General features: G+C 40.3%; 1 protein-coding gene across 5 annotated transcripts in view; it reads left to right on the top strand.

Annotated features, from left to right (window-relative positions):
- Positions 1–6,054: 6,054 nt before the first annotated feature.
- SNX13 (sorting nexin 13) overlaps positions 6,055–20,924 on the top strand; it is a 67,258-nt gene continuing 52,388 nt past the window's right edge. For 2 of the 5 annotated variants that reach the window (XR_005103716.1, XR_005103715.1), the window contains exon 1: positions 6,091–6,325. Coding sequence is in view for 3 of the 5 variants with exons in the window: in XM_037383879.1 (XP_037239776.1) it covers positions 6,062–6,325 (264 nt within the window). In the remaining 2 variants the exon portion in view is untranslated. Of the gene's footprint in view, positions 6,326–20,924 lie in introns of all 5 variants that reach the window. The other 3 variants (XM_037383880.1, XM_037383877.1, XM_037383879.1) reach the window with 2 other exon arrangements.

The following is a 20,924-nucleotide window of genomic DNA, read 5'->3' as shown; positions in this document are numbered from 1 at the left end:
TTGCTTTTGGCTATTCCATTCTTCTCGTTTTCTCCCCGCACCCCCCACCTCCTCCCATAAGCATACTAACTGTCTTAGAAAATGTATTCGTTATGGATTAGGCATTTAGGACTCAGTGGAAAACATAACTTAAAAAAGAAAAAAAGTTTTAGAATCAATTCTAATTCCCCTCTGCTCAGCTTTTGTTTTTTTAAATGTATTTCCTAATTGAAGAACCTCTCATATCATGTGTTAACTGCAGTACAGTCAGATTTCTCAGACTTCTCAGGAAGATATCTTCACCTGGGTTTATGTAAAGAGGACACCATTGATACCAGTTTTGCAGAATACAGATATGGTAAATGAAGCTAGATTTTTTAATGCATAGTGAATACCTTTGCTTCCGACTTGTCTTTCTTTTGCTAGCTGTTAGTCTTATTAACCGGGTATTTTCTATCAAAATGTTTTAGACATAACCCATTTTGTGTTCTCCATGCCATTGAATATCTCCATTTTGGTCTTAAGTCACTGGCAAAGTTCAGTGTCAATGTAACACTTGATCATGGTATCACTGTCACTGTAATCACTATTAAAGCAGTATGTAACCTGAAAATTCAAGTCCAAACTTCATCTGCTTGTGACATACAGTTAATGCCTGGAAGGATAACCATGCTATAATAACACAAACAAATTCTTCTTACCAGATAAACTGAGAGCAGTGGGTCTCCATCACCAAACAAAACTAAACCCCATGTACACAAATTGTTTGCAATATGTTCTAAAAATGGCCATATGTATGCTGGAGAAGATACCAAAACTAGGTAATTTGCAGATCTGTGGGCCCATCACTTAGGCTGATCTACCTGCCAGACACATTCATGAGTTCAAATCTCAGAAGAGAAACCATCCAAACCGTTTTTGCAACAGGTAGTTGCTATCATCAGGTCAAGCATGGGTAACAGCAAATAATCTGAAGAGCAACAGAAATATCTTCAAACTGCAGATACATTCTCATTACTTCTGACTCCCTTGAAAGCAGGGAATGGGATCATTCACCATAGCATAGAAGAAAAATTCCATTTAACAGTTTTAGTTTCAAATTAGTGTATAATTCAGACATAAAATGACATTGGTTGCTTCCAAAAGAATTTTAATTAATTAAGGTGACTTTTCTAGACAGTTTTGTATCCTATCTTTCTCCCTTTTGTAGCAGCACTGTGCAAATAGCATAGGAAGCCTTCTGTTTGTGTGCATTGTTTCCACAGAAAATCCACAGCCAGAAGCTAAGCAGCTGATGACTAACATCTGTGTTACAATTCTGAGATGACTCTAGTCATGTCATTATAGACTTCTGAAAAAGGCACCACTATTTTTAAGAGTTTCCTTTGTATTGAGAAATATAGTTTATCTTTATTCTAATACTTGCTTAGACAACTAGGACTAAGCTGCTAAGGCAAACTGTCTGTCCTAGCCAGAGACAGCTGTTTGAATAGCAGAAAGTTCACTGCCATGAAGACATGTAAGCTGGGAAAAGTTTTAAAAGAAATTTCACCCTCCAATAAACAGTTCTGAGAATATGAGCACTGGGCAGATACTGCATCCTTATTGCAAAGGATGAAGCAGGAATTGCACTTACTGCTTCTTCAGTAATTATTTATCTAATGCCCAACATTCACATCATATTGTCTCAAGAAGGCCCCCTTCCATTTTCTGTCTGTGTGGCATCTCAGGTGAATGCTGAGAAAGCTGAAAGTGAATGAGATCTTTATTTGGAAATTATAGTTCTGATCCTGATCAGAAGCAAAACTTCTGATCAGGCGGCTCAGACCAAAGAGCTTAGAATAAGCAACGTCCTGAAATAACAGAATATTCAAATTTCACACATCAAATACACTCTGAGTTCCCCTTTCGATCATGTTGCTATGTAGACTTTTGGGGTCATATGATCTTGAAATGTAATGGAATGCAACCATAAAGATAGAGAATTGCTTTTAAACATAAGACTTAACACCTGAAAGATTTAATGACTACAAATTCTACATACAGGCCTCCTCCACCTCACCTTATTCCCCCCGAAAAATGAATCCCAAACTAAACAACCCTAAGCAAACTCCAACCATACTGCCAGTCTGAGCTACGAACAACTTAACAAGAGAACAGAAGACAAAGTTTGGTTTACGTCAGTTGGTTACGGACAATCAGAGCTAATTTGTAGTATACAGAAATAATTCTGTAAAAGATCTTTTCTAGACTGGAGAGAGATATAGAGAAGTTCAGGCTTGCGGACAAAGTTAGAAACAGTCTTGTAACCATTCTAATCAAACTGCTTAGTAAACTAAGATCGGTCTGTTTTTCCTTTACTCCATCCTTCCCCTATCCCTGCCTATATTTTCCCCTTTCCTTAGTCTTCACTTGTCTTCTCGCATATGCCAAGAGAACATAACCTTTTGCTCTCCTAACACAGGTTACTGCTGTTTTAGAGGTTATCTTTATGGCAATTAGGTCACCAGTTTCATTTTTCATAAGCTGGTGAGCTAACAGTTATTTAGGTTGTAGGACTGCCCTCCTTTCAGGGCTGAAAAAGAATTTGTGCTCTTTTGTGTTTTACTGTGAGTTGGCACAGTTGCTCTTTTATTGCTAAATCTTGCCTGTGCCCCTTCTGTGTATGTCGCGTCTGCCCCCTCACAACTATATTTTTGTCTCTGAACCTGCCTCTTAACTTGGTGCACTTGCTATCCTTCACTTTACTAAAATCTTTACAAAATTCTGGGTGGAGAGCCTGCCGGTGCTATCTCTGTCTCCTGCTCTCTATATTTCAAATTCTAATGCTGCATTCATCCATAATTTCAATAGATACTCCCACAGCTTCCAGTGTTTGCAGTGGGATTTCAAAATGTGGATCTAGACCATCAGACAGCTTTTTTTGCTTATAGTCAGTGAAAACTTCAATAAATGCAAAGAACACTAAGACATTTGGCAACAAGTAGGAATTGTTTCATAAATATGAAGGTATTTGCAGCCATCAGTGTTAAGGTACTCCTCCTAGTTAAATTAAGCATTTGTCTAGGCCTATGAGAAAGAAAATTCTCTGAGTATTTTAAGGACTGGGTGCAAAAACTTTCTGCCAGGTTTGCATCTGACTACACATAGATATATATATTTGCCCTAACACAGTTCTTGGCAGAGTGCTTGCAGGTTTGTGGAAGTGACAAGAAAAATAGCACACATGCTGCTCTGCCTGGATGAGCACGGTGCTAATGTGCCTGCACCGCTCTTGTTGCACCGGCAGTCCCAAACTGTATCTGTAACAAATGCACAAGGGTAAAATGTAAGTAATATGACTCCCTTATGGATGATTCATCAAGTCTGCTAGCATTACTGTCACTTGAAGGTGGGCTTAGGGAAACAAGTGTTCAAGTGCTTCCACCCTACCATTGATAAACCTTTCAATCACTGTTGACGCCTTATTTCCAGACCTTCTCATACTGACCTAGAAACACCCTCCTTCCCCCAAGAAAGGGGAAAAAAAAGAATCTTTACATTTTTTCAGTTTATTCCAAGAATGGTATCAGGGAACATAACTTTAATTCCTCAGTGGCAGGCAGCTTTCTTTTCTCTTCCTCCTTTGTGCTACTCCCAGCAGACTAGTTTTTCAAGAAGTCCCTTATATTATCCCCTTTCCAAGTTGCTGCTGCTTCTCACTTTCCTTTATGATGCTGCCTCTTCTGCTTTGAGTCTACCTTTTTGTGGCTCAGTCCTTCCTCACTGCCTTATTCCTGCTGTTGCAATTACACTCCCTTTCCCTTCCGAAGTTGAAATGGTATTGACCAAAAATTAGAACAATGGATTACAACATTAGTAACTATCTTGCAACACTATGAAGGCTATGCTGACAGGTGTAAAATCAGAGAACAGTTTTCAACAGAAGTATGGGTAGATTTATTCCAGCACTACAAGAATAGGAGGTGCTTCCCAGACTAGTATGCTGTTGGGCTGCCAAATCCCATGCAAGGTAGGGGCAAATTCAAATTCAAGTACAAAGTATTAATTGTGACTTTATCTTGCTGTACGAGTTGCATAAGATTTGCTCTTCTTCTACATCTAGCACACTTAGCATATATAGAGTTTTGCAGTAGGTTTTCAAAGATGATTACTTCTTTAGAAAACCTTACCTGATGTGTCTAAATATAGAAGGCAAAGAAATAATACCAAGAGACATTTTCTTTTGCCAGACCATCATCTTCGTTCAACTACTATAATTTATATTCATTCATACTTATCATGACACTTTTACCATCTCTTTACCCCTTACATTTTTAAGCTGGGTGATTTATCAGTTCACCATACTGTGCCTTGCCTAAAGAATGTATTTATGACTAAGTGACCTGGCAAACAGCCGGTGTTTTAAGTATTTTGATTTTATTTTCTACCTAGCTAAGTATATGTTGATGTTTTTGCATAATTACGCAACTGATGATTTACTGATCACTGCTGTATTATAGGTCTATTTCTCTACCACAGACCAGAGCAGAGGGCATTATTTGACTGAAGTGTGATGAAAGCCACAGAGAATCACAGCTGTGTGTATCTATGACTCTTCCAAACAACCATCTACAGAATGCCATAAATAAATGTTAGGAGACCAAAGTAATACAATGGAATTAGTATTTCACAATTCCCATTGCTCAACATTTTTGAACAATTTTTAATTTATCAAGATGATGATATACCATGTGCAGGACCACTGCATGGTTGTTATTGTTAAACCTCTTGTTTAAAATAGAGTTGTGTGTGCTGTGAGATTTGGATTTTCTCTGAGGGATCAGCTTGCAGGAAAGAGTAATGCTAACATGAAACATTTAAAAATACAGACTCAGAAGTACAAAGCATACTGGATACTTTTAAAAGTTAGTATTTTGGATTACTTAGAAAAAGCAAATGAACAATTATGAATATCAAGGGTCTGCTCTTTTTCATTCACATGACTAACAGCTGGGTCTCCAACAGGGGAAAAACAGCTGTATGAGTAAAACCGAAACTCAAGTGATACAGATGAAACTAAGAAGTGGGAAACCTTGAAGTGCTAAGTATTTAACAATCCCTGGGAAAAATCACAGACCTTCTACAAAACCCACCGACCTTCCTTTGCTTTACTCTACTACACTGCTATTGACAGTTGGTATTCTTCACAGTGTAATAGTAGTGTTGCTTTTTCTCCACCTTCCCTGCGAACCATTACTACTTCTTTGCTATGCATTGTGTTACTGGCCATGCAGAAAAAAACCTCCCATCTTGTTTATACTCTAATGCAACTAAGGTTAACTTTAAAGTCTAGTTGAAAAGCAAGCATGCAAAACCCCACAGAACTGTGTTTAAAGGAAAACCAAGTTTCAGACCAGAATTTCAAGTACTGAGCCATGGGAGTACGTTGCCCCATGAGCGGGACTCGCCAGCCTGGTGCAGGCACAGCTTGGTCCTGAGGAGATGGGTTTCAGTACCACAACTTACAACAGTGTAGTAGGTAACAAGACTTAACATACATGTCTCTTTCTTAACATCTAGAGCTGGGAAAGACATGCAGTGCTGCGTATGTTACTGCTGGATGAGAGGCATGCTGCTTGGTTAGAAATTTAAGAAAATATTTCAATTGGCGTCATCAGAACAGCTGCCTGGCACCGAAGAGCTCAGAGACAAGGCACATCAGCGTCTCAAGGGAGGCAGGGCCAAAAAACCAAAAAAGCACGGTACAGCATCTTGGACAACAACGTTTCAAACTCTGCTGCCCTCAACTTCTCCCTTTGGGCTGCGCAGTGTTTCAAGGCCGCTGCACCGCGGACGGGCTTGGGCTTCGGCTCCGACCCCCCAAGCCACACCCAGCCCCCGGATTTACCAGAGCGCGGGGCCCCGGCACCTTCGCAGCCCTGTGGCCAGACCCTTGCCGGGGACCGCCTGCGCTGCTTATGGTCCCCTGGGCCGAGGTAGGCAGCAGCGCCGGCTAGGCGAGCGGCGGGCCTGGCTCTGGCGGGGCGGGGAGGGCAGCGAGCCGGCCCCGGCAGGGGCGTCCCCGCGTCCCGCAGCCCCAATGGGCGGGCGCGCCGGGCGGGGCGCGGCGGCGGCGCACGTAGCCTTCCCAAGATGGCGGTCTCTCCGGACCGAGCTGCGAGGGCGGCTGCGGGGCTGGGGGCGGCGGGCGGCCGCTGAGGGAGGCGGCCGGGGGCTGGCGGCGCTCGCCTCGCCTCCCCGTAGGGTGCGGGGGAGCTTTCCGCGCGGCCGCGAGGCTTCACCATGCTGCGGGGCTAGAGCCGCCGAGGCGCCGCAGCGCAGCGGGGTAATAATGTTAGCAGAGGTAAGAGCCCTGCCGCGGCCGGCGGGGTGCGGGAGCAGCGCTCCGTCCGCTCCAGCGGGCAGCTGCGCGCCGCGGCCCGCCGTGGAGGGGAGGCTGTGCCCTCCGCCGGGGCCTCCAACCTGCCTAGCAGCAGGGAGCCTCCCCCTTGGCCGCAGAGGCGCCCGCCAGCTCGCCTAGGACAGCGCCGGGCCTCCCTTATCACCCCTCCCTCCTCCCCGGCCGGGCGGCGTTCCCCCCTCAGGGGCTGGCGGGGCGGGACGGGAGGGGGACGCTCCGGCCCGCCGTGCTCGCTCCGTGCGGCAGCCGGCCGGGGTGGGCCCGCCCCCGCCCTCCGCCGCGGTCCGCCGGCGACTGGGCTTTCCCGCCCAGCGAGGGGTCTCCGGGCCGCGCCTCCGCGGCGGGCCCGGTTTCTGGAGCGGTGCGGCAGCCCGGTGCGGTGGGGGCCTGCTTCGGCCCTAGGCCTCGCCGGAGAGATGTCCCCGGCCGGGCCCCGAGCGCTGGCTCCGACTTCAGCCCCTCAGGCCTCCTCTGCGGTAGCTTCCTAAAGGCTTCGTGTTTGCTTTCTTCTTAAACGGCTCAAACCGAACAGTTTTGCTGTTGCGGGGGTAGGGGGGTTCTGTCCCAAGACAGCAGGGCAGCTAAGCTGTGAGGCAAGCAGGTATTACAGGATCAGCGTGGGCTAGAAATGGCTACTGTGCCCAAAGGTGCCCTCGGTGGGGGAGTCTGGTGGTGGTTTCTGGTTGCTGGAAATGAGACTTAACCACGTACTGAGTTTTCTCTACAAATAGTGATTGATTTTCCCTTTTTAATATATCGGCAAGGTGTCTGGTTTACACATAATCCTCCAATATGATGATTGCATTACCTCAGTTTTATAATTTGTCATTTTATCCTGCAGTGAAGGTTATTTGTCCAAAACTGAACTGCCTTAAATCTTGAAGGGTGAAGGCTTGCTTTCTGACACCTGAAAAAATTATCTTTGCTTTCCTGAATGATAGATAAAAAAGTGTCCCGAAGCTTTCAGTTTGCATCATTCAAAGTTTAAGGGCATTAGGAAAGCGGTTCTGTACAGCCATGAGCTCTCAGATTTCCCCAGGAGGATAAAATTTGCTGAGTGAGTTAAACCTGTAAGAATACATGACCTATTTTTGTGTGAAGGGTATTTGGTGAGTGGTCAGGGTTAATAATCTGCATTACATAGCGTTGGCGAGTGTGATGCATAAGCATTAACCATAGTAATTTAGATTATTTTCAGGGAGGCATAGAACGTTCTGGGTTGGTGCCTCATACTGGACTGTTTGTTCTGTTTGATGATGGGTGTGTGTGCTAAGACATTTTATTGTCTTGGGATTTTTATTTTTTTTCTAATAGCAGTGGTGTGACAGTGTGGATGACACTTGCTTCCTTGGCTTTTTGAGTAAAATGTAGTGCTTAGGTGTGTGATGACCAGTTACGATACTTAGCCTTGGTGTCTGGAGGACTGGGTTCTGCTGTCCTTTACATCTAGTTCCTGTATATAAAATATTTGTGGGCAAGATCCTTCAGGGTAAAGTATTGCAGATTTGGTCTCTGCCAAGGAGATGACTTTAAATTTTGGGTCAGGGGGGATATAGCAAAGTTGCAGGCTTTGCTAAGCCTGCCTGAAGAGTGGTTGTGAGCAGTTCTTCAAACAACCAGGCAGCTCTTGGCTGTCAGAGAACCCACCTGACATGTGAACTGGAATGAGTCCTTTCCAGTGTGCTTTTTCAGGTGTTCCAATGGTGACTTGGTAACTAAAACACTTCGTGAAGACTGCATGCAGCTGCACTCATGAACCCTCTCCACACTTTGCAGGAAGATGCAGATTGCTTCAAGCCTACTGAGATATTTATTCTATAAATGCCTTTTTTTTTTTCCTGTATATGTGAAATGAGGTAGAATGTATGGCAGACTGAAATTAGAGTAGGGCCGTAGTGAAAACTACATGTTTGTAGGCTGCCTAAATTTTTTGTAAACACTGTAAAAAGGTGGAGCACTGGGCTGCTAGTAAGTCTGTTGTTTTTTTTCCGCCCTGTCAAAATAACTATTTTATTTAAGAACATATAGTGAAATGACATCAAAAAAATTGCTGGATATTTGCAAACTTGTGTAGTTTGCTACTGTCTAGAAGGACCAAGATCGCCATCATTTCTTTTTTAGATATAAAAATTTAGAAACATTCCCCTCATTATAACTGTTAGTTTTATAATTTAACAATGTAGACAATATTATTCTTAAATATATTTAAGCATGAAGGAAAGGCAGAATCTGGTTCTACATGTATTGTTATCATACAGTTAAAGCATAACTTAAAGTTTCTCAAGATCAGTTTCCTACATCCTTTGACTGTATCCATATATGCGTACCCCAGCAGATTCAGTCCAATTTTGTGTGGATGTAGTTAAGATTTGGACCGTGTAATCAGTAATTTCAGGGCAAGATCGTACTCGTACTTCCTGTCCGGAAAAAATACAGGGGATGTTTTTTGTTTGGCCCTTACCTTATTTGGCCTAACTTATCTTAGTTGCATCAGAATCATGTTGGATGCCAAGCACATATACTTGTTTACCTACTCTAGCAAACACCATTCCACAATTTTTCATCATCTTGGCCATCAGAGCTTATTTCTACAGTCACTTTGAAAGCATTCTGTCTGCATGCGTTCAGAGTCCTGCTGCAGTGATCATTTCCCTAGTCTGTTTGGTTGGCCTTTCTCTGTTTTTTCACTTGTTCCCCTTTTTTTGTTCATCAGATGTCTCCTTTGCTTTTCAAGGCCCAGTGTTGCCTGTTTCCATGCAACTTACTGTCTTTCCATGCTGTTTCCGTAGTCAGCACTTTCTTGTCTGATGAGGCCATGATGGACACAACTTGCAGTTGTCTGTCTCTTGTGTTTTCAGACAGCTGTCCTCCACGTTATCAAATCTTGCGTGGTAGAAACTGTGCTGCCCTGACTACTGTGAGGCAGCTGGTGTTTTACAGCTCTGGCTCTTGCTTGTCAGTAGTGTCTTAATTCTGATGGGAACAAATACTAAACGGGATTTTGATGGGTCTTAGTTTACAAGAAGGTTTAGAATGTCTCTCACATTGATGGCCTGTGCTGTCTGCATTTGCAGCCGGTGTTGCCCTAAAGAAGGCACTTCAGGAAAAACTAAGGAGTAGATTTCTTTCTCCAATTTTTTTCCTCCAGTTGCTCATTAAACTGCTTTGAGATGCTTAGTGAGGACTTCCTTCTGAATATATCAGCAACTAAATTTTTGACAACTTAATTCTCAGCTTAGCAAGAGTATGTTGTTCCAGTTGCTAGTGACAGTTGAGATTTTAAAAATTTGACAATGTAGGAATTTTTTTTCTTCCTCACACCTAAAAATGAGCCGTACAAAACAAGCTCTGACAAGTTGGTATTTCTTGTTACTGCAACGTCAAGATAATTCACTAACTACATGTAGTATTTCTTTTCCATTAAGCAATCTACTTTTTATTTATGAGATGTTTAACAAACTTTTTGTTAAATTTTGATAGCTGCTAACCATTGGGAACTGTTTTTGAGCAAAGCCAAACAAATTAGCCTGATGTTTTAAGAATGAAGTTCACTCGGCAGCTTGTTTCAACTTGCTTTAGAGTAATAATGAATCAGCCTTACTGAAACAGTAGCACATTGTAACGTATATGTTAGTCAGCTCTGAAAGATGCAGATCACAGTTTACTGCTTGATATACTATAGCATTGTTGGTTTTTTCTGTTCCTTGATAAATGGCAATGGAGGGTTACTGTGGTGCTTCATGTGGCTGACCATGTTTTGCTGGTAGGGACAGCTTCAAATGTGTAGACAGCAGGGTGTGGAAAGAAATTAGTTTTTTGTCCTTTTGTGAAACTTCTATGCTGGACCTTTGCCTTGGTGACAGTGTTCTGTCAGATGAGATCTAGCTGGAACATCAGCTGCAACCCCTTGGTAAGAAAAAGCCTCTCTTTCTCCTTCACTATGTTCTGTAAATGAAGTCTACTCTATTGCTGCTCTGCTTTCTGTCCTTAATTGTTGCTGTGACAGCTCTTTTAATGACTCCCATAGGCTGTGGAGCATCAGTTAAATTTATGTGAGGAATGGTAAAATTAGCAAGATTAACCTTTTACAAAGAATAGGTGTCATATATTCCTGGTATTTGTTTGTAAATATTTTGCTGGCTATTAGTAAAAGATAGTGTCTAAATGCTTCAGGACTTCTAGAGTGTACATTTGGGCCAAAACTGCTGAGACTGAATGCAGTGTTCTGCAGCAACTCTTAAAATATCAGTCTGGACCATTCCCCAAAATACTGTGGAAGAAGAAAAGTGTATAGTTTCTTAGTTCAATAAAAATAGTAATAGCTTGTCTGGTTAGATAGCTGAAGGAGCTCCAAGTGATGATTTCCTCTGTCTGGTTGCAGTCTAGGGAATTATCTCAGTTTTAAATATGTTTGTCACTTTCTCCCCACCCTTACAAAGATGACAAAGCATGTTTTCCTTTGAACTAGCATTAGGAGAGTTGCTGTTACTAGAAACAAGAGAACACTGGTGTTGTATGTGAGACATTGGCAACAGTTACAGAATTAATATTTTGAAGTCCCATTAGCACTTACCATCATGCTTGTCTGAGAGTACCAAGGCTGAAATAATAGTAAAATCAATTGCAATTGGCTCTTGTAGTTATGTGAGAGAGAAACTTCAAGAAGTACAAGGCATTATGATCTTGGGCTTAATTGCTTGATCTGTCTTCCCCCCCTCCACCAGTAAGTTATGAAAATTTGAATTTTGGGTTGAAAAAACCGGGGCATTATTTCATGATGTAAACACATTGAAATGTTTAAACAAGAGCATTCTAAACTTGTTTACATAATTTCTATAGCATTACACCTTAAAATGATGACCGTGTAATTGTGATTCTAGGTATGATGTGAAACAGGCATTTATTTTTAATGTAACCATAGATGTCCCCTAGCTGAACATACCTGTCTCCTTTTATAGCTGCCATTTATTTAGGAAAAGAGGTCAACTTCTACCCTGTCAAGAGTTTGGGAATACCTGTTAAAGATTTTTATTCTTACTCTGAAGCAGAATTAGGTGTAAAAATCCTCAGAGAGGAGAGGTGGTTTTCTGAAGAAGTTATGGTGTTGATTGGCTTTTCTATATAGAAGGGGATGTGATCTGTGTTTTGCAGTTAAAACATTGTGAGTCAGATTTAATCTTGTGTTTTAATATTTGCATTTTACAAACATTTTAAAAGCCCCACAAATTTATAACTGGTTTTGTTCAGGTGGGGTTCTCTGAAAATTTAGGGATTTCCCAGGACAGAATACAGTTTGACCATAGTGGTTAGTTCAGTAGTTTATTTTGAAGTTGTTTCACCAGTGGCCCTTAAACTTCTTCAGTTGTGATGCTTTGCATATTTTCTCAGACAGTAAGCACAAGACCAATTTGATTTGAACCTCACCAGTTAGTCTGTCTACCAGTTGCCAGCAGGAGAAGGAGATAAACTCATCTCTGTGTGTTTACTTTCCATTATGTCCCTTACTGCATTAAATGATGTGTACAATGTCCTTTCTGTGCCTTGACTTGGTTGGAAAAGTTTTTGATGATCAGAAACAATAAATATCAATAACTTTTAATTATTATTATGTCACAGGTGGAAATAGAACTGTCCTTATTCAGGTGAGGGCTAATGTGCCCTAATTAAAAGTTCACAGGTACCTGTTTTCTGTAACGTTGTCTAAAATGCATAATTCAGAATCCCATTGTAGTTGGGGTTTTGGGTAGGAAGACAAGCTTCACACATTTTCTTTCCAAGAATGTTTATGAATTTGGGGGCTTACTTTGAAGAATATTAGCTGCTCAAATGCAGCTGTGCTTTTGTTACAGTGTGATTTTATTTTTATTTTTATTTTGTATGTCTGTTCCTCAGCCTTTCTTCCCTTAATCCTATACCTCTTGGAGGAAAGGGGTCATCCCAGTTCTTTTTTAAGGAAAAATGTGTTTCTATCAGAATATTATTTCGTAAATGTCACTATTCTATGATCTTGTATTTTGCTTCTTAGTTATATTTTTACAATTCTAAGAAATTCTAAGAAACTGTACTCTGAGGCGGTGTAGCATAAGCTGTCTCCTGTGATGTAAGGGAATAAATTTGAGCAGGAAGTTGAATTGCTACACATCATGTAGGATGCTTTGCATTTCCACTCTTCCTGTCAGTGCTGTTGGATGAGGCTAAGTAGAAAATAGTCCATAAGTTCATCGGAAATTCTTGCCACAGCTAGCCAACTGATTACGAAACAGCCTCAGACTTGCGATAATTTCTCTCATAGCTCTTAATCAGTACTGAAAGCAAAGGGAAAGAACATGCCTGATGTTCCCAGTCATCCTGTATTCAGCATTTGGCATTCCAGACTGTGTAGATGAGTTAAAAATCTGGTGGCATACATGCTGTAGGAAATAAGTATCCAACCTGTGATTGCTTTAGTTTTGCTGATCATCAAAGTGATCTTGGAACTGTTTGACTTAGAGATGTGATGAAGCCTTGCTTGTTGCCATGCTGCCATTCTAACAACTGCTGCTGCAGACTGAGGAGAGGTATGTGTGATGATTCATTCTCAGGTCCTTTCTTCTGAGTGAGGCCTGGCACTTCTTCACTTAAACCTTTATATTCCATATCCTTCATCATGGCTCAAAACTTTGTTTTCAGTTTTCCCAAATGTTGTAGTATTTGATAACACTGTATCGTCTTACTTTTCTGAAGCATATGTAATGATTTTTGTGTTTTCTTGAAAATAATAGGATCAGTGATAGTGATACATATTCCTTATCCACTGAAGAAACTATTTGTACTTGAAACTGCATCTGTATTTTGGTGTGTGGTGTTTTGGTATAATTTTTTTTTATTTTCTTTCACCTAAAATGCTATGCTGAGTGTCTCTTTCCCTGCCCGTGCCCGCTCCCCCACCCCCCCCACCCCCCCCGGTATATCTTGGCATATTTGTTACTAATAGATACTGTAATTTTTAATGAAATCTATATTTGATTGATGTAGCTAACCTATTTTAGCATACTTGGAAGAAAATAACTTTTTATAGTTTATATACTCAAATTATTATTTCTGATCATGATGCTAACAAATTGAAATTTCATTAACTAAGGTAAAATTATTTACAATGGAAATCTTAAATATTGTGATTTAATGTTTTAATTTGATTTAATCTGATGGTACATGTAATGAAATGGGAATTATGATTCATTTATTGCTTATATATGATTTTAAAATTCTTGGGGAAAACAAATTGTTTGTGTGACTATAACTTTCACTGTTTTGATAAGAAATTTCTTTACAATGCTAGGATAGGAAAATGAGGTTTTAATTTAAATTTTCACTCTTACCACAGTTTTTGTTTTCACAGTCACCTTTTTTTTCTAAATTAAGGACTCCACAGTAATGTTAAACATAATTTACTCTTGCTTTGTATGTACAAGTATTTAGTACCAGCACCTTGCTTTATGGTCTTACAACTATGTACGGCATTCTCTCTTTTGTGCTTTATGCTTGCATTAATTTGACTTGTATGTGTGACTAAAACTGTGAAATGAGTTATTTATTTCTGTTGGTTTTAAGGTCTAGACTTTAGATAGTATTGGTCTTGTTTCTTTCCATTGGCAGTTGCCCTGTTAGTTTCTTCAAGAATTCTTGAGAACATTGAAGTAGTAATAGTGAGACCAAAGGCAAATGTAATGTTTCTATGAATGCTCCTAAGCTTTTCCATTATTTTAATAAGTATTTTCCTTTATTGAATTCTCCACTTAATGATGGTCTGCTGTTGGGTATTACTGTTTGTTTTGATTATGCTTTATTTAACTGATACTATTTTGTTTTCTATTTGAAATTATTTTTCTGTTTTAATAATCACAATATAAATTATGCTTGCACAGTTCTCATTTTTTCTCTTATTTCTATAGATTTGCCCATAACTGTTACTTCTCTTAGTCTTGCTATTTTGATGCGTTATGCAAAGCATTCTTCTGTTTTCCAATGGTCAAAGTAACTGCATTGCTCTTGTGCGGGGTAGTATACCTGGGTTAGTCTATGAATGCTTCTGCTTTGCTGTCTGTATGATGGTTCTTTTATTTACTGCTTGTTGCTCTTGTGTGTTTCCTTCCTCTTTATTTTTTCTTCCTTATATATTTATCTTTGCTTTCCTGCTGCTGTCACTGGGTTTGCTATCTTTTTCTTTAGATATCCTGCATACATAAAGGAATTTAAGACACTGAGTGCTGTTTCATATTCAGCTTAACTGGATATAGTTTGGGCTGTTACTAAAGAGGTTTTCTCCCTCACACCAGACACAGGCTGGTGTGATGCTGCTTCTCGTATCAGCAGATAAGCAGCAACCGCACGAGGAATTGTTGCATCTTGGTGAACCAGCCTTTTGGAGAGGTATGAGAGTGGGAACACGGGAGAAGTTGCTAGATCAACAGCTGCATGGTTCAGTGTGAGGGAAGTGTATAGCACGTTCCTGCGTGTCCTGCTTCTTAGATCTAAGTGAATCAATATCCATAATAATTCCTGTCTTTTTGAAAACAGGGAATGTCATCATTCCTTCTGTGACTTCTGAATGCATCTCTGCCTCCAGAAAAATTAATGAGTAAGGTTAGCTAATTCTGCTTTGGTTAGGTTTCTTTTTTGTTCTTGATGTTCTTGAGCAAGTGGCAATGATTGAGGTTTTTAGATATCTTCTGTAAACTTGCCCTGAGAGCTTGATACTCAAATGACTTAATTAGTTTAGTCTATAATTAGTTTCAGTCTGTAATCTTGAAATACTAGTGGCAAGAGTTGATGCACCATTTCTGTGGTTTCCTTCCCCATTTCCCCCTCCAAATTCATTGATATTTGTTGCAAGTATTCCATGCCCTGATGTTCGAGAATGAAGTGTTGCACTGAGTTCATAGAACTACCCCTCTATTTAAACTTTTGTTTGCAGATTTGATGCTTGCTTTCCCTCCTCGGTGTCGTAGTGGGCAGGAGGTAGTACATGCATCTTGGTGATACCTAGGGACTAGTTGGCACAGAAACTCTGGGATCAGATTTTTTTGTGAGGAAGGAAAGGAAGACTACTTGAGGCTAAAGGAGTCATCTAGGGTACTCAGCGGACTTTTGGCTTCCATAGAGAGGCCAGATGGACAGAGGTTATGGAGTAGAGTTTTGGAAGAAATTGTAGGAGGCTCCACTCTACTTACGCATATCTGTTTGCTTCTGGGCTATGCACTGCAGTGCCTGTCAGAAGCATTGTGTAGCAAATCACTTGAGTAAAACCTGTGAAGTTTCTTAGGAATTGCTGAAGCAGCAGGCAGAATGGTTTTCGCAGTAACAGTATTCAGGAAAAGGCAAAAGTGCAGAGGACTGTGAATGAGATGCACAGAGTAACCATGCTTCCCAAAAAAGATGGTGGACCAAACGTATCTTGGAAGTGAGTGAGTAGAGCAGACAAGCAATAAGGACTGGAGGAGGGACTGGGAAAGGATATTAAAACACATGGGGAAAGTTCTGGATTGTTTGTATTAATATTCCCATTACATTTATCCCACTGGAAAAAGACAAAAATATTTAACCCCCTTTTTTTTCCCCTTCTTAAGGGCATATTTTGGCATACCCTCAAGGTGCTGCTTTTTCTGTCTGCACTGTCCATTCTGCTGAGAGTTAGCTGCTCATTGAAGAATTTGCAGTCTTCTTTGGACACTGTGAACTATTTAGTCCACTTTGGAGACACTGAACTAATCTCTTTTCTTTTGGTTTGTTTTATGCAATGGGATGGTACTCTGTCCAGAAAAACAGTTGCAAGGAACTGGAAGACTTGAGGCTTGCTTTAGCTTTGTAAAGGTTTTCGTCATTTTGTGTAACATCTGTTTCCACCATTATATTGTCTTCATCCATTAAGCATGCTTCATAGGAAATTTGGCCTTTAGTTTAGATGTACTGTGGGAGACTACTGGGAATTTGTAGTGAAATAGTGGTTGTATCAGAGTTTTTCGTGTTTTGTAACTGGAGAAAACTTAGGGCACTTAAAGAACTGCAGCAAGTTTGAACTTAAGAAGGAAACAGTGGAGTAGTTGTCTTTAGAGGGAGGTGCTAGTAGTCTGTTACTGGATTTAAGTTTCTTCTTAAAAATGCACTGAATTTGCAACCTGTGCTATATTTGTTTTTTGGCTACTGAAAACTGCTTCTTTAAGGTGTGTGGTTCTTTTGGAACCTCTTATCTTTGAGATTACTCTGTTTTCACATTCATTTTGTAGCTTGTTAATTATGATGCTGGTTAAAAAGCACTACATACTTTTAAAAAATGTTGGGGAACTATCAGAAGATAAATTGATATAGTGAAGGGGTGATCACTGCAAGCAGCAATCCAAACTGGAACTAGATTTGTGCTGCTGGCACTGGCAGAGGTTTTGGAATTAAAACAAAACCCAACCTCCCTAAAGTATTAAAATCAATTAGTATAATGTTAGTAGCTGTTTCTTCAGATTCCAATGTTCAGGCAGTAGATACCTTTTATGTTGGGGATAGGTGTGTAGGAGACTACTGCTCTTGCTTGTTTATTTTTGAAGTTAAAGGTGAGCACCAGAGGGTGGAGGAGGAGGGTAATACTTTTAAAAGTTGTGTTGCTTCCCAGTCACATGAAAGGGTGTGTGTGTGTGAGAATATTGATTGGGAGCACCAGTAAACTTTTAAAATCCACCATTCCCTTGGTGGCTAATGTAGCCAGTATGTGGCTTCAGTATATAGATGTATTTTGTTTTGGCGCAAAATACCTTGTGGTGGAATTGGATACTGTACGTTGCTTTCCAGATGGATTTGTATTGTAATGGGGAGACCAAAACTGGACACAGGGCTCCAGGAGTGATCTTAGATGTCCAGATGGAGAAGAAGTTTTGCTGGACCTGCTGGTAACACTGTTACAGGGTAGAATGCTATTGGCCACCTTTGCTACAAGGGCACACTGCTGGCTCGTGTTCACTTTATTGCCCACCAGGACCTCTTGGCCCCTTTCTGTAGAGCTGCTTCCCAGAGAGTAGGCTCCCAGACTGTATTGTGGCCCAGGGTTATTCCACCCCAGATGCAAGCCTCTGCTTGCTTTTGTTGAACTTCAGGAGGTTCCTCTTGTCCTGGTTTCAGCTGGGATGGAGTTGATTTTCTTCTTAGTAGCTGGTGCAGTGCTGTGTTTTGGATTTGGTGTGAGAACAATGTTGACAACACACTAATGGTTTTGGTTGTTGCTAGGTAATGTTTATACTATGTCAAGGATTTTTCAGTTTCTTAGCCTTGCTGGCGAGAGGGCTGGAGGGGCACAAGAAATTGGGAGACACACAGTCAGGACAGCTGATCCAAACTAGCCAAAGGGATATTCTGTACCATGGGTCATCATGCTTTGATTATAAACTGGGAGGTTGGCTGGGAACTGGCTGAGCATCAGTCAGCAGGTGGTGAGCAATTGTATTGTGCATCACTTTTTTTTTTTCCTTTTTTTCCCCTTCCTTTTCATTCCTCTCCCCTTCTCCCTTCTTTTCATTATAACTGTTATAATAATATTGTTTTAACTTTATTTCAATTATGAAATTGTTCTCATCTTGACCTTCACATTTTACATTCCTTTCTGATTCTCTTCCCAGCCCTCTGGGGTGGGGGGAGTGAGCTTGCAGCTGCAAGTGGCTTTGTTACTAGCTGGGGTTAAACCACAACACCTGTCACCCCATTTTTCTACCCTGTTGACATCACTGTGAACAGTAGCTCAACTTTTCAGTGTACTGAGCATTCACCCCAGTTTGCTATTCTGTGCAGGCTTACCGGGAGTGTAGTTTCCCATTACCCAGGTCGTTGGTGAAGACATTTAACAACATTGGTCCCCACACTGTTCCTTGAAGGTTCCTACCTAGTCACTGGCTGCCCACTGAACTTCGTACCGCTGATCATGTGTCTCTGCAGCCAGCAATCCAGTCAAGTTTTTGCTTATCTTATCATGTACTTTTCCACCCCATACCTCACCAGTTTTGTGATAAGGAGGCTATGGTATGTTGTGTCAGAGGTCTTGCTAAAGGCAAGGTAAGGTGCACGATATCTAAGCCCCCCTCCTTGTCCTCAACATCAGTCACGTCAGTGTAGAAAGCAGTTGGATTGATCAGGTGTGTTGTACTTGGTAAATCCATATTGGTTGTTCACAGCCCTCCTAGGGACTGAGGTAAGGCTGACTGGCATGTATTTTTCTTTCTTCCTGGCCTGGACCTTCCTTCTTGTAGATCCTCTTCTGCTGCCAGTATAATTTGAGAAATCGTTTGTGGTGGCTTTCTGTTGAGCTTTGGCTTTCTGGATTCCATAATACTGGTTTCAGTACTGCCTGTAGTCAAGGTGCCATTTGACATAATGGCTGAGAAATTCAATGTGGTTTTCCTTTCTGAGCCCTACATTATTGTTTATAGCTTTTCGCCTTTTTAATAAAAAAAAGATACATACCCCCCCCCCCCCCCCCGGCCCCCCCCTTCCCAGGAGTGGAGAGGGATCTTTTAACCGCTTTATTTCATTTACCAAAATAATTCCACAAAGACATGTGACATGACTGACTGTAGTTGGAGACAACAGCCATGATCACTAGAGGCAATGTGGAAACTAATTTTTAGTCTTGTTGAGTGTTACTGGAGGACTCCTTATGGGTATTATGATAGCTAATGTGCATTAGCTTCATCCACTTGTATTCTTTCACATTTTTAACCTGACCTAATAAGGCAATAGAGTCCCTCTTTATATTTAGTCCAGTCTCGGTTAAAAATATTCTAAGGTTGTATTGCTAACTCAATATTTTTAAAGCAACTTTTTCATTTGGATGAGGAGTGTTGCTTATTTGGGAACTTTTAGATTGTGGTATGTACTTCTAAAAGAATAAAAAAACCTCAGTAAAATTACTGCATCCAGAGCAGTTGCATCTTAATGTTGGTGGGATAATGTTGTAGTTCATAGGACTCTGAAAATTGTGCTGCAGGTAGCAGATATAACTTTACCAGTGGATTAAAGAATTACACAAAACTCTCAGGTGACTAATTTTATAACCTGAGGAAGCCAGGGTACTAAAACATTATTTAGAAATTAATGACTAAGCTTTCTACAGTAAATTTAAGTACTGGATTTTGTGTGTGTACATATATATGTATATATATAAAATAATTATGTATATGCAAACTATCTATAAACACATATAAAAAGTTTTAATTCTTAGTAAAAATATAACACACATCCTGTTGATATGTTGTTGAAACATGGTATTTCAGTTTCTTTAGAAGAAGCTACTGGTTTTAACGAGTTTGCTTGAGAATAATTACTTGCTTATAGATGCTTTTAAGCAAGTCATGCAGTGGTGGAAACAAAAATCTTTAATATAAAATTTCAGGGTACTGTCTGCTGTTTCACATTTGAGTTGTTTAGGGAAAAAAAGCACAATAACTGCTGCTGCAGTGTACACTTCCAAAATGTTCATAATTTTATGGAATTTATTTTATACCTTCAGGTCTTTGGCAGTTCCATACTTGCAGAAACTAAGCACTTTCAGTTCATTTCACTTTCTATTTTTGTGGGGCTGTTATTGTTTGAAATTTCTGAGATTTCTTAAAGTAGATACTGTATTGTGTGTCTTTTTCTTTTTTTAAGCTAATTCTATCAATTTAAGATTGCGCAAACTATTTTGTGCACAGCAGCTGCTGTGAAATTGTGTCGTATCTCCATAGAAAAATAACAGATTTATCTTAAGAATGATCATTATCAGAGCTCTTATAACCCATCTTTTTCCACTTTATCCTCCATCTAAAGATGGAACATAAAGAGACAGCCTACTAGAACTGACTCTTATGGAGAAAGACTGATTTAGTGTATTTCTGTTAAGATAAATATTGGGAATCTGAAGTGGTAGAAATTGTTCTAAAAGCACTGATGATTTTTTAAATTTGTTTAGTGGTATTTGGTTTCTTTAGCAGTGAAAGAAAGAAAACTTTGGTGAAAGGAACTTCTAAATAATTCCTTGCTCCAATCTTAAGCAAGTAATTAAAAAGCTTAAAATACTGCTTGAGCAGTAATCACAAGTGAAATATGCAGTAACAGTTTCTTGATTTAAGAACATGTGACTTAATTTTTATTTATTTATTTTTTAGCCATTTAGAACAGGCTTTCTTTTTTATTTGATAAAGATTCTGGGGGCTTCCCCATCTCTCCCCTTTGCCAGTGTTTTACACTAGCAAAACTTGAAATAGATGTAATCTGTTTATCCAGAGGCTGAACATAGAAGAGTCTAGATTATCTCATTGGCTTGAATTCAAGATAGAGTTTGAGGGATTATTTTATTTTCTGACTTCAGATCACTTTAGGTGATCCTGTCACGCAGTAAGCCTGGCCTTGTTTCAGTCAACTAAGGTGATGCAAAATGCTTTGATCCTTTTTGTATGTCTTCTGTCCACATGGCTAAACTATCTATAGCTACAAGTCAATACGGATTGTTACAAAGGAAAAGGATCTTTGAAATCTTCTTTGGAAATTATAT

This window comes from Falco rusticolus, chromosome 4, assembly GCF_015220075.1.
Source record: "Falco rusticolus isolate bFalRus1 chromosome 4, bFalRus1.pri, whole genome shotgun sequence".
Classification (NCBI taxonomy): Eukaryota; Metazoa; Chordata; class Aves; order Falconiformes; family Falconidae; genus Falco; species Falco rusticolus.
The sequence above is the reverse complement of the archived record's forward strand: the minus strand, read 5'-3'. Positions and strand labels throughout refer to the sequence as shown.